A 12,093-nucleotide genomic window follows, 5' to 3' on the forward strand; every position below is an offset into this window, starting at 1 on the left:
AGTTTGACGCACTTTTAATTAGCTCTGGATTAAACAGTGAACTCGCGAGGTAGTAACGCATTTGCCTGTAGTTTTACATGCTCTGACGCCCTTTTATAAAGACATAAAATTTGTGAGGAAGTTTTGAAACAGGACCTCACTATTATATATGACAGGAGCACAATTCCTGTAACATATTACTATGATAATATGCATAATCTCGTTAACAATAGAAGATGCTGAATCAGAATTAGCTCATTGGCTGTAGTGTTTACTCCAGTGTTATATATTACAAGAACAAATAAAATTGTCTTTTTTATCTCATTAAAACCGATAGCCAGTGGGAATGTTGTACAAACAGCATTGGGTCTTCCTAGAATAGTTGATAGCCTGCGAAGGAGGAACTACACCCTTACGCCTTCATTAATACTAACTTTTACTACCAATGATCATTTCTAACAAAAATATATAGTAAAATATGCTGAATGATTGTATTAACATCCACGCTAACAGTATTGGTCTCCCAACCTTTTTGCTCAATGGTGCTCAGAACAAAGCGAAGAGGTGTTTACATAGTCAGTAAAAAATCTTTTACGTCACTTTTACCATGAATTAATATTTAAAAAACAGATTAAAAAACTTTCTATGTTTTTTATGGAAGAGCAAATTCACGGCCATCAGTTGTACTTATTAAACAACGAAGAAATGGACAATTTCTTTCAAGACCGGGGTATAGTGGCGCATTCCGTTCGGTGCCCATATTTTTTCTCGCCGTTGGTGATAATCATATGAAGCCGTATTAAAAAAAACGGCTTCAGGACGGAACTCTGTGGGAGACTGCGAGACGTTCTGAGAACTTTTTTCCGTAGTCAGTCGCCAAAGCGCTGCATTCCGATTCGAGTTTATAAACCACCCTTGAGACTTCATAACCAAACGTTTAATTCGTTTGCGTTAGTACTGGACTACACAGCAACTGTTGGTGTGGGCTCAGTCACAAGATGAGAGAGTTTATTTTATTCTTCTTTAAGACCAACTGTCTCTTTATTGCCTGCTTTCTTTGTTAGATAAAAAGTGTTTTTTCGACGGCGATAGTGCAACACAGTATCAATGGTTCCCATTTGCATTCGTTGGACAAACAAGAAATGGTTGAGTTGTTTCAGGCGGTTGGAATTCCTGCGGGCCCTGAAAGGTATCCGTTCTTGGTTAGTTTGCTATAATACTTCATACCTTCGCTGAAAAACAGCGACCACTTGTGCACAGAGCTTCAAAAACTCCAGCTTTCTAGTGGGCAGCAAGAGGGTTATACTCTTCCGGTGATTAGTTGAATAGTTGAGTGCCCTTAATAAGACAAATAAAATTTTATACACCTGCTAAGCACTGGGATCAAGAAACACTTGCTGAATGGTGCCTTCTGGATCCTGAGGTTTGTCGGTGCGCTCGCATTGAAAGTGCTGCTTGCTATAACTTAAATTTTTTAGACGAAAGAGTTTGCACCGCTCGTAACCCAAAAAAAGATATGCGGGAAGCAAATATACTCGTTGAGCCAACATCAGCTAAATGCCTATTTGTTAAAGGCTGGAGTCGAAGACGCTGCAACAAGGTAAAGTTTGCACTTGTTACTGGTATCTCAAGTCTAGTGAGCTAACTACACTGGCTGTGCTACAGAGAGAAAATGGCAGAAAAGTTAATGACCCTTATTACCGTTGATGGACCAGGAAAGGTATATTCCACTTGCTGACTTTTTGGCTGTTAGACTACGCTTCTGCTGTAGTTTAGAGCTGCCCATGAAGTTGTGAAACATGTTGGAAACTCTGTGAATATAATGAACAAAAATGAAGTTTTCAATTATCTACGCTCCGTTGGGATCACGAACGAGGGCTCCAGGTCGGCAAATATCACGTGCTCTTTTTTATACCACTTCAGTGCGGTTAAATATATGCAATGTTAGAGAAAAGCTATATACACAACTGCTGGAAATCAAGACTAACAAAAAACAACCTTTGAGCTTCCCTGTAACACTCCAACACCCACCCCCCCCCTCAATACTTTCCTTCGTTTACTTGCTTGTTATGTAGTATTGGACGGCGACAGACCTTGCAAATTGGTGTTCTCAGAAGGAAACGGTCGCCAAGCGTTCGCTGCTTTACCTTCTTGTCATCTTATGCCGTTCACATTACAGATTTTGCAGCTCTCCAACTTCATTCTTGAGAAAAACATTTGCGGGAAGGATTTGTATGATTTGAAGGACAACGAAGTGAGCAAGTACCTTAAAGAGGCTGGAGTAGACGACGAGAGTTTAAGGTACGCTCTTCGATGTATATTTTCTTCTTTGGAACTCGCCATTTCATTTTTTTATTAAACAGAACCCGCTTCTGTGAACATGTGCAATTGCTTAAACTAGAGGCTGTCCCGCTTCAGGAAACATTTCTTCGCCTTTAAAAAAGAACTTTAGAATAAAGTACATCTACAGAACTGGCAGCCCGAATACGTCGCTCGCTGGTGCAAATATAACGTCTACGGAGTAACGCTCTGTTTACTTTTTATTGATAATATCCTACTGAAAATCATTTGCTTTATGTTTTAAGATCGATGCGCTGGACGTAAGCATCATTAGAAACGCTCTGGACGGGTGGCTTGTGGCGTTTCTAGACGAAAAGGAACTTCAGCAGATCTTAGAAAGCGCTGGCATTGTTGATTCGGCTTTGAGGCATTTTCTGCGTTACCTTTTCATTATTTACACATGCATTATCTTATCTTTTAAAGAGATGAGATCTGCAAGAAGTTAGAGGAATTAAGAAGTACGCGTTCGTATCGAAGCAAAGCGCCACTTCCCGTACTACCAGTTCATACGCACGTGCACTTTTCATTGTGCCCCTCATCGTTGTAGTACTGGTCTTCCGAGGATCTTTCACAGTGGTGCAAAGCCAATGCGGCTGAAAAGGTAGGTTTGCACCTCTTTCTTAAGTACTCTCACATGTATCAATATCTACTTAGTTTGCCCCTATTGCAACACTATTGGTGGAAAAGAACGTGCAAGGCTACCAAGTATGCTTCTTGGAGAAACAGGAGCTGAACGCCTTTTTTAAGAGGCTGGAAATTCTGGAGCCTTCGTTGAGGTCTAAAAACACTCGAAAAGTGGTGTAGATCATCACTAACGCGTGTCGAGCAGAGAGGGCCTCGTGGCTTTGTTTCGAAAACTGCAAATGAGCGAAATGCCGCTGCGAGTACTGGCAACGTTGTGTGTTGTGTACTGAACCAATAACCTCCAATTATAGGCCTGGAGTAATCACCTTTTTCTTGATTGGTTGACTGCTCAGCCTCGAGTAAGCCATTTGCTACTGCATCGCCAGTATAGTTCATCTATTATGAATTAAAGTTGAGTCTTCTGGCTGAATTGCAGTCTTTTGAGAACATCAAGGGGAGCGACCTGTACTGCATGAGCGAATCTGATATGCATTTATACTTTGAAGAAAAAGGAGTTCTTAATAAGGAAATGAGGCACTTCCACTGTGCCTGTGGCGTGTGCCCCTCTTACACTCTTTTCATAGGGACCATCTTGTATGGAAGATTCTAAATCTGAAGTTCATGCACATCAGAGACGACTCGGAGACGAACAACCTTTTTTTCCCGGTACTGGGTAGTATTACTCTTTAATAAAAAAAAAAGCTATTTTTTTGTGGCTTAGTACTGGACTTCGGAACACTTGGCACTCTGGTGCAAAGCGCAGGGAGGCAGCGTAAGGAGAAGACTTGTTTTCCTGGCTTCTTCATACTCTTATGCACATCACATTACTACCGCGTAGATCCAACAGTTTGCTGCCCTCATTGTAAAGGAAAACATCAACGGGCCGCAGCTCTTCGATAAAAATGAGGCAGAACTCCACGTGTTCTTCAAACAAAAGGGAGTCAACGAGTCGAGTGTGCGGTAGTACCATGCTAGTCGAGGAGTTGGCTTTTTCACTTTCTCGTAGGACTCAGTTGGTGGAGTTGTTGGTGGCCACGCTTCTGCGGCATTCGCCTCATGATGCTGTGTTCCTTCCGGTATGTTTTATTAACTATTTTTCACTTTAAGGCGTTGTGATCTCTATACGTAAAAGTACTGGTCGTCGGAGATGCTGATGGATTGGCTGAAGTCCCAACTGCCAATGGTTTCTTTCTATTCTTTCTTTAAGCGTCGTTGGTAGTGTTTATCAAATGTCTTAGATCCCGAACGTAGCACGGCTAGCCGGAGAGGGCATTAGTGGCCGTCACATATTTTGCATGAAAGAAGATGTGCTGGAAAGGCTTATTGAAGAAGTTCCCTTTCTTCCACCGCTGTCTCGGTTAACTTTTTCGTGGTGCAGCGGTAATGGTCCCCTCGAATTTACTGCCGATCCTAACAGAAAGTCTATTTTCAACAAGTTTAAACTTCTAAAGTTGAAGTACACGCCCCTTCAGGTACTTTTCCTCGTTCCTTTACGCATCAACCAATCGTACAGTGACCTAAATAGTTATGGACCTCTGAGAATCTGGGCGACTACGTGGCTGCCCTTCATAACAAGGTGCCCTGTTCAACTTTCCTTCTCCTTTGAACGGTGATTGCTCATCTTTTGCAAGTTTCGCGATTTCCGGGCTTGCTTTGTGAGCAACAATCTCTCTGGCAAGTCCATATGGCAGCTGAACGCTTACCAGCTTTCAGAAACCCTCCAGAGTATCGGCATTACCAGTGCACACGACAGGTTGCGTGCTAGCGTGCGTTATCGAGTTGACAAACTCATGGCGCTGGTGGGGTAGGTCCGTCATCTGCGCCCATCTTCAAGGAAAGCTGATGTTCAACTTGCCTGAGAGAGAATTTCCTATGGCTGTATCACTATCTTACACTTTCCTTGTTTCCAGACAATATGACTTTAATACTCTTAAAAAGTTTTGGAGACCTTCATTCTTAGCGGGTTGGTGCCAGCGCCACGGCTTAGACGTAACTTTATAGAGTACACCTTTACGGGAAAGAGAGTGATTTAGTGGTGTGCTACTAGGAGCTCTCTTCGTTTATGACTAGCAATAGGATCGGAGGTCACAAGCTTTACCTTCTCGACGAGCAAAAAACAAACTTGTTCTTCGAAAAAATGGGGTTGACTGATCGACACCTGAGGTCCTACTTGTAGCTCTTTTTCCTGCCGGAAGTGTTGTATTACTCGTGATGCCCATTGCAGGGCACGACTTTCTCTGGAACTTCAACGCTCAAAGTCCTTCTACTCTGTGGACTATTTTATGGGCCCCTCCGAGGAACTGCCACTTCCTGTCGTCCATTGTTAACAAACGCTATGTATTGTAGGCTAAAAAAACAGTTCTCTTTTTAGTACTGGACCTCGAAACTTCTATCGCAGTGGTGCGGGAGTCAACCAGAAGAGGTAAACAGTCATATTGCAACACAGAGGGCAATCCTTAACGTAGGAGAAGCGTAGGCTTTACGGGCGCTTTTCTTCTTCTTTACAGAAAAGAATATTACGGGAAAGGATCTTTATTTGCTAAGCATAACAGAAATGCACAACTTTTTCAAAAACAAGGGAATTGCTAGGGAAGCCACAAGGTGAGACTTTAAAGAAAGGAATAGGGTTTAAGTTATAAGTATGGTCTTCAGACGACTGCTTTGCGAAAAGTTGCTGAAGTTAAAGGCGAGACACTGTGATGAGGACGTCACTTCGTACCCCGTAAGTCTGTGGCTCGTCCGCGTACTACATGTAGTAAAAAGAATAATCTGCCTGCAGTACTGGACTTGCCACGAGGTGGTTGCTTGGAGTATGAACCACCCCGAACTGGTCCAATATTAGACTATCTGTGTTTATTATTGCTGACGTCGCGAATGTCTAGGCTACTACGAACTGCCCAATAGCCCTGAAGGAACACCATATTGATGGGACAAAGTTGTTCTCGATGAACAAAGAGGAGTGGATGTTGTTGTCCGAAAAAATGGATCTCACCTCAAACGAGAGGTTGGCGAAATCGCCTCTTTGCCCCGTTCTTCACGTGGTTAACTCTTAGTAATAGACAATCTCTGTGTCGAAACATTGAACTCCTAAAAATAGCGTGTCTTCCGTTGGAGGTTTTCTTGTGAAGTTTTCAGGTAAGTGCTTCCCCTTAACCTATTTTTATGGCAGAGCTGGTCCAGCACGACCATGAGCGAGTGGCTTTCTCAGAAAAACCTTCAGGTGCTTTCTTATGCCGTATGATACTGGGCACGTAGTCATAGCGTATTTCTGGAGAGCACTGCTCTTACCGAGGCAATTGCCAAGTTCCATATCACTGGCGCAAAGGTGGCTGCTTTAGAGCCTTCAGAGCTTTACAAATTTTTTAACAACTTTGGAGTGAATGACACGGAAAAGTGGTTAGTACGCCTCTCAATTATACTAAACTTTCTTACTTTTTTTTTAATCGTATGAAGCATTCAGCTAGTTGACGAAGTTAAGAAAGTCAAACTCGCCGATTGTAAGCCTACTATATGTGTGAATAAGTGAGTGTTCTCTTACTATAATTCTCTGTGGCAGCCTGTAGTTTCAGGCAGCTAAAAAAGCTTCGTTGCTCTGCTGAGAAGCAGCGAGTCTCTGCGATTACCACTCATTTTGCAGAATTTCTTGACGAAGCCTCAATAAAACGAATAACGTCTCTTCTGAAAATTAAAAAAAGCTTAGAAACGGAGCTTGAGCTCCTTAAGACTAGAAGGCTGACCCAAAAAGATGCTAACCAACTCTCAGTGGCCGCTCAAGAAAGAAAAAGATTAAATAAAGAAGAAAACCAGCGTAAACTTGACCTGTTGAGAAGGGAAAATGTTGAGCTTCAGAAACTAATCAGGTCGCTTCAGCGGAACGGTAGCTTCGAAAAAAAAGAAGAACAAGAGGAGTTTAACGAGGAAGAGTTCCAGATGCTGAAGAAGCGTTACGAGGTGATAGCGAACGAAAGAAAACGGCGTCAGGAACTTATAGAGAAACTGCGGGTTCGTAATCAAGAACTCCGCCTCCAATTGGAAAGCACGAAACTGCAGAAGCTTTCTGAGAGAAAACTTGCCATTTTTGAGAAGGAAAACGCACAGCTGCTGGAAAAACTGCGCAACCTGGAACTACTTGAAGCAATGCCCGCCTACACTAATAGCTCTTTTTTCAGTTCTGCAAAGGGTAAGATGGAGAAACTTGAGAAGAAACTTTGCTCACAGCGCCTCAAGCTTAAACTTCTAACCGAACAACAAACATAATAATAATAAACATTTGAGCGATACTTTTTCTATTTTGCTTCGTTTTATTAAAAAAAAGTTGTAGCGCCTTTCCTATATAATTTACAAGGATCAGCTAGAGTAAGTCCTCTTAATTTGCTTCGCGTTGCGATCGAGAGGCTTTCACTCTTGCGAACCTGTTTATTATTTATGGCAAAATTCTCAGATGTCAAAAGTGGCAAAGGCTTTTCCGGTTTTTATGTATCTTTTATTATTTAGCTACTTGATACCTGCAAATAATTCTTGAGGTCTAAAAAAATTTCATTTTTACTAACATTAGTAAAAAGGAAAATTTCCGCATTATTTACTACAGTTAGCACACGGGCTAAAGACTTTTTCTTAAAAATAATTATTTGTTTCTTGTTTCATTCGATTGAAACTACCTGCCTTTATAGTATATTGGCTATAATCAATTCTTGCGTAAGTTTTCCTCAAGGTTAGGTTTTCTGTATCATCCATTTGAAGTGTAATACATTTATATCTAAAGTTGCTACCAGTCCAGCCGTTACATTTACTCATTAACATACAAACTTTTTAAAGGCTCACTATTTGACTTTAAAGAAATTTTATATTTTTTCAATATTTGGTATCCTACTATAGCTCGTAAAAGTTTTAAAAAACCCTATCTTTATTAAGCTTGTGCGGGCTCATATAAATGAATTCAACTCTTCAAAATTTATATTGATTGTCTCTTTTGTAAATTTTATTGGTAATCTTAATAAATAATTCGCTTAACAAAACGCATAAACATACAAAAGTTGGTCGCCCTTTTCCATCCTTTGTACTAAGTAAATTTCTTGATTAATTATGAAAGCATGGCTAACATAGAAGGACTTTTACATGATTTTTGTCACCTCCAGTCCATCTAGTTTTGTACAAAGTTAATTAAATATCAACTAGAATTCAGTTATAAATATAGACCCATAAAGTTTAAAGTTGCTTTTTATTAGTACCATTAGAATTATAGCCTTTTTTCTTATCCTTTTACCCAAAGTCCTTATTGGGATATATACATGTTTTTATCAAATGTTACATCTGGAGAAGAATAAGTCTGTGATTTGCTCCGGTCTACGAAAAAATCTGGAGGCAAGGTAATTTTTTTTTGATTTTTGCTGGCGAAGTAGTATAAACCTGCGCCAGAAATAATAAAAAATACAGCAGCCCCACCAAGTAAACCTCCGACTAGAGGTAAAGACTTATTAACTTCATCTTTCTGCTCTTGAGAGTCCAGGATAATTGATTGAGTTTCTATTTGGACTACTGGCGGTGTTTCTTCCTCAAATGACGAGTTTACGCAACTTCGCATACGTTCTCTTTTGTTTGTAAGTTTTTTATTAAAGGATTCGTTTGTCCAATCACTCCATGTTGACCACACCCCACCTTGGCATTCTGAACTTTCCTTGGGACTTTGTTCTTCGATAACACTTCCAATGCAATATTTACAATGATTGCGTGTCTCAAAATAATAGCATTGTCTTTCTCTTATATATTTATAAGTACCATTGAACACATTATATTTTAATAGCCACTCTGACCATATCGAAAAGAAGCATGACTTAAGACTGCTGCTACAATCGACTTGACTTCTAGAAACACAGCTTTCCCCGTTGAAAATAGTTTCACCTTGGCATGTGTACGTGCTCTGACCCATATCAGGGTCGCATGTAAGAAACAGCTTGCAATCATTAGGGTGCGGATTTCTTCTTTCTTTGCATGTAATTTGTGATGAGTTACTCGTAAGAAAGTACGTTGTGCCCGAATAGTCTATGCATTCACACATTCTCTTTGTCGTGTTATAAGTGAACCATTTATCGAGGGGTTTAAGGCCAGCATCTATGTTATGCTCCTTAAAATGTTGAATAAATTCAGGATAAGTTAAAGTCTTCACGAGGTAGGCTTGAGGGCTGATGTCCCTGCTATTTCCATGGCAGAGCGAAAGGGTTTCCGGGCCAAGCCAAACAGCCATTGTTTCGTTATAGCGCAAGTACATGCTTTGACATTTAATCACTAATGGGTCATAAAATCCTTGCCTCACCTTTTCTGGGACGTTTTCTCCCCACATTACAGGGTTTCCCCATACATAATTATAGTTTTCGGGGATAACATCTTCCTTCGAATATATATATAAGTTTACCAGGCATAATAAAAATAATTTTAAATTTTTAATTTTCATTTAATTTTTTTGGCCTAAATTGTACTCTTAATACTAGGGTCTTTAACATAAAAACCGTTAGACGAAAAATTCTAAGGAAAATTAATAAGTTGGCAGGCCCCTAACAATAGAGTTTTGCGTGTACATACTTAACGAAAGCAAATAATAAAAGCAAACTGTTTTATTTAAAGCTCATTGGAATAGAGCTTTTTTCTCGTTTTCTATTTAAGGAATTTAAAGTTTTATAAATTACTTTAAAACTTGTATGTGGTCTGAATTTTATTTTTATTGCCAAACTTTCTATATTTTTTTAAAATTATACCTATCTTTACAACATATATCGTTTAATTATTTTTTCATGTATATTTTTAATTCAAAGGTGTCCCATATTAATGTTGAGTTTTTGCATTACTTTGTTAAGGGAAATCTGACACTATTCACGGGACATCAAGGAATCTTTTAAATTTATATATGTACTTTGGCATGTATATTTTAGTTTTATTTGTAAGTGCACCCAAAATTCCAAAATGTTTGTAATCTTTTGTAAATAGTGCTTAAGCAAGAGACTATAACTTACTATAAAGGCTCCTCTAGCAATTTTTAATATTTTTGTGTGGGTTATAGTATAATATAGCTAGTTTTTTTATGCACATTGAAGTCTACGTTTGAGTATATCCGCTAGCAACTCTTTAAATAAACAAGCTGTTCTCCTGTTTTTAACCTTTGCTATATCAAGTTTGGAACAATAACTTATAGTAATACTACATAAGAAGGACTCCAACTAAACCCTATTCAGTTGACCGCCGGGATTTAGTTTCGGTGAATATCGTACTGTCAACGCCATTTTAAAAGCAGGGGAGAATTGAAAAATACTGTCACTTAACATAATTATAAACAACTGTTAAAATATACAACTTGAAATTAACTCAGGAGCTATAATTGCGTTTACCTACTCCTATGCGTATATAAAAGCACACTTCGATATACTTAAAAATAAAAAGATATTCCAAATTAGTAATAACAGATTAACTAATAGTAACTTTAAAATTATAAAGATAGTTTATATGTTAATTAAGGGCGGTAATAATCGAAAAAATTCCTAAATCAAAAGTTCGCCAACAATTCGTGGCTTTAGAAACTACTAAAATAAGTATTCTACTAGATAAATATTTACAATATCGAAGTCTCTAGCGTGTTTACACATTACAGAATAACATTTCATAAATTCTTTTTTTTAGATTAAAAATAATCCATTGTTATACTTATCGGCTTTCATCTGAGAAAGAGCTTAAAGTAGCCATAGAGGATCGTTTGGTGAAATAAAGGTAAAAATCGTCAAAAAATTCCTAAAAAAAGAAGTTTTTGAGGGTTTTCCTCCACTAAACAATTGTGATATAATAAATTAAAATAAAGCACACCACTCTTAGTTTTAGTAAATTTAGCTAAAAGTAAAATTAACGTCACGTAGTATGAAAACTAGGTCAACTACGTTTCTTTTAACGTAAAGCACGCCGATAAGTTCTGTACTCCTCATTACTCTAACTGCAATAAAAACGGTATTTATTGCAACTAAAAAAACTGCCAAAGATTTTTTTACTGTTCCAAGAATTTTACTCACTAAAACCGGAAAAAATAGTAAAAAATTCTATCAAGGCAATTATATTGTAATTTCTTTTCAACTAAAATCTAGAATTTAAAAAATCATGTCCAATAATTATTTCTTGCTTTAAAATAATATTTATAAGAATAAATCTATAAAATAATAAAAATAGAAAAAGGAAGATTTCATACTATCATATGTTGTTGGAGCAGCAGGCTGGTTTACAAAACATCCCTACTTTTTTGTGAAATTACTTGCAAAAGAGAATGTTTCACATATTCTTCCAAGTTTTTATAACTCTCTGAAGCCAAGTTGAAACTGCTATTTGAACCTCGCTTTACAAACAATGGGATAAAAAGCAAAAAAGGCATGGAACTCTAACACATAATGCACAAGTGTTGGGAAAACACTAAAGTTCCTCTCTACAAATTCAATGTTCAACGCCTCTTGGCTGCATATAAAGCTCATAGTTGCAAGATAAGCTAAAAAGTTTATTTCTTAAACTCTCATGCCGACTATTTTCCCCAAAAACTTGGGAGCCCATACTGAAGAGCAGGGCGAACGATTCCTACAGGCTGTTTTTCGAAAGACGCTACCCAGGAGGATGGAATGCGAGCATGCGAGCTGACTGAAACGGAAAATGGAAACCAAAAGCATTTTCGGAGGGGCATCAACGAGAAGAAGAAAGGGTTTCCAAACAAAAAGAGTGAACGGATAATGATAAATATACCATGAAGGAATTATTTGCGCTTAGTTCAATGCAATAAAATTAGTGTTTTTTTTTCATCGCTGTTATAAAATTTTGTTGTAACCCCCTTTATTTTGCAAAAAATGTACGTGATAGGGGAGAAATGGAGGTCTTTTGGGTTTGTCATCCTAGATAACATAAATATAAACTTTACCAAAAATATTTAATGCAGCTGAAAAAAAATTATATTTGCAGACCTCTGTTATTAATCTAAGTCGTGTCCGCGGAAAAGGGGGAAAGTTAACTAAAATGAACGGCGCCTTATCTTTACAAATGATAGTTCGTGGCAATTCCCTAAATGCTAACTTACTTTCCTCATGTTATTCTATTTATAAATTTCGTAAATGAGTACCTATCGAGTTTCTCTGTTCAGTG

At 38.3% G+C, this 12,093-nt stretch overlaps 1 protein-coding gene across 2 annotated transcripts; it reads left to right on the forward strand.

Moving 5' to 3' along the window:
• The first annotated feature begins 357 nt into the window (after positions 1–357).
• LOC135119909 (uncharacterized) lies at positions 358–7,223 on the forward strand. 2 transcript variants are annotated; one of them, XM_064044288.1, is made up of 44 exons: positions 358–543; positions 610–731; positions 798–985; positions 1,044–1,168; positions 1,223–1,292; positions 1,355–1,402; positions 1,458–1,579; positions 1,645–1,699; positions 1,751–1,863; positions 1,928–1,991; positions 2,055–2,102; positions 2,159–2,280; positions 2,343–2,394; positions 2,447–2,500; positions 2,565–2,686; positions 2,743–2,812; positions 2,867–2,920; positions 2,974–3,095; positions 3,149–3,203; positions 3,255–3,302; positions 3,356–3,477; positions 3,528–3,609; positions 3,665–3,715; positions 3,782–3,903; positions 3,950–4,019; positions 4,076–4,126; positions 4,182–4,300; positions 4,361–4,415; positions 4,469–4,519; positions 4,575–4,696; positions 4,752–4,821; positions 4,882–4,932; positions 4,991–5,106; positions 5,168–5,255; positions 5,315–5,365; positions 5,420–5,544; positions 5,596–5,665; positions 5,723–5,773; positions 5,826–5,947; positions 6,003–6,057; positions 6,113–6,163; positions 6,218–6,339; positions 6,397–6,440; positions 6,500–7,223. In XM_064044288.1, the coding sequence occupies exons 4-44, from the start codon at positions 1,122–1,124 to the stop codon at positions 7,198–7,200; spliced, it is 3,828 nt and encodes a 1,275-aa protein (XP_063900358.1). In that variant the 5' UTR covers positions 358–543; positions 610–731; positions 798–985; positions 1,044–1,121; the 3' UTR covers positions 7,201–7,223. The 2 variants fall into 2 exon arrangements, with proteins under 2 accessions (XP_063900358.1, XP_063900359.1); XM_064044289.1 differs by lacking the exons at positions 358–543; positions 610–731; positions 798–985; ... (1 more) ...; positions 1,223–1,292; positions 1,355–1,402 and having other exon boundaries at positions 1,489–1,579; positions 1,756–1,863.
• The last annotated feature ends 4,870 nt before the right edge of the window (positions 7,224–12,093 follow it).

Source organism: Zophobas morio, unplaced genomic scaffold, assembly GCF_036711695.1.
Source record: "Zophobas morio isolate AGI-343-1 ecotype UQ-CSIRO unplaced genomic scaffold, CSIRO_AGI_Zmor_V1 ptg000314l, whole genome shotgun sequence".
Classification (NCBI taxonomy): Eukaryota; Metazoa; Arthropoda; class Insecta; order Coleoptera; family Tenebrionidae; genus Zophobas; species Zophobas morio.

Excerpts from the sequence above, each read along its gene's own strand:
- LOC135119909 (XM_064044288.1), top strand. The coding sequence starts at position 1,122 with ATGGTTGAGTTGTTTCAGGCGGTTGGAATTCCTGCGGGCCCTGAAAG. Across the intron at positions 4,520-4,574 it reads TGGCTGCCCTTCATAACAAG|TTTCGCGATTTCCGGGCTTG; the intron begins GTGCCCTGTTCA and ends ATCTTTTGCAAG. Across the intron at positions 5,107-5,167 it reads TTGACTGATCGACACCTGAG|GGCACGACTTTCTCTGGAAC; the intron begins GTCCTACTTGTA and ends TGCCCATTGCAG.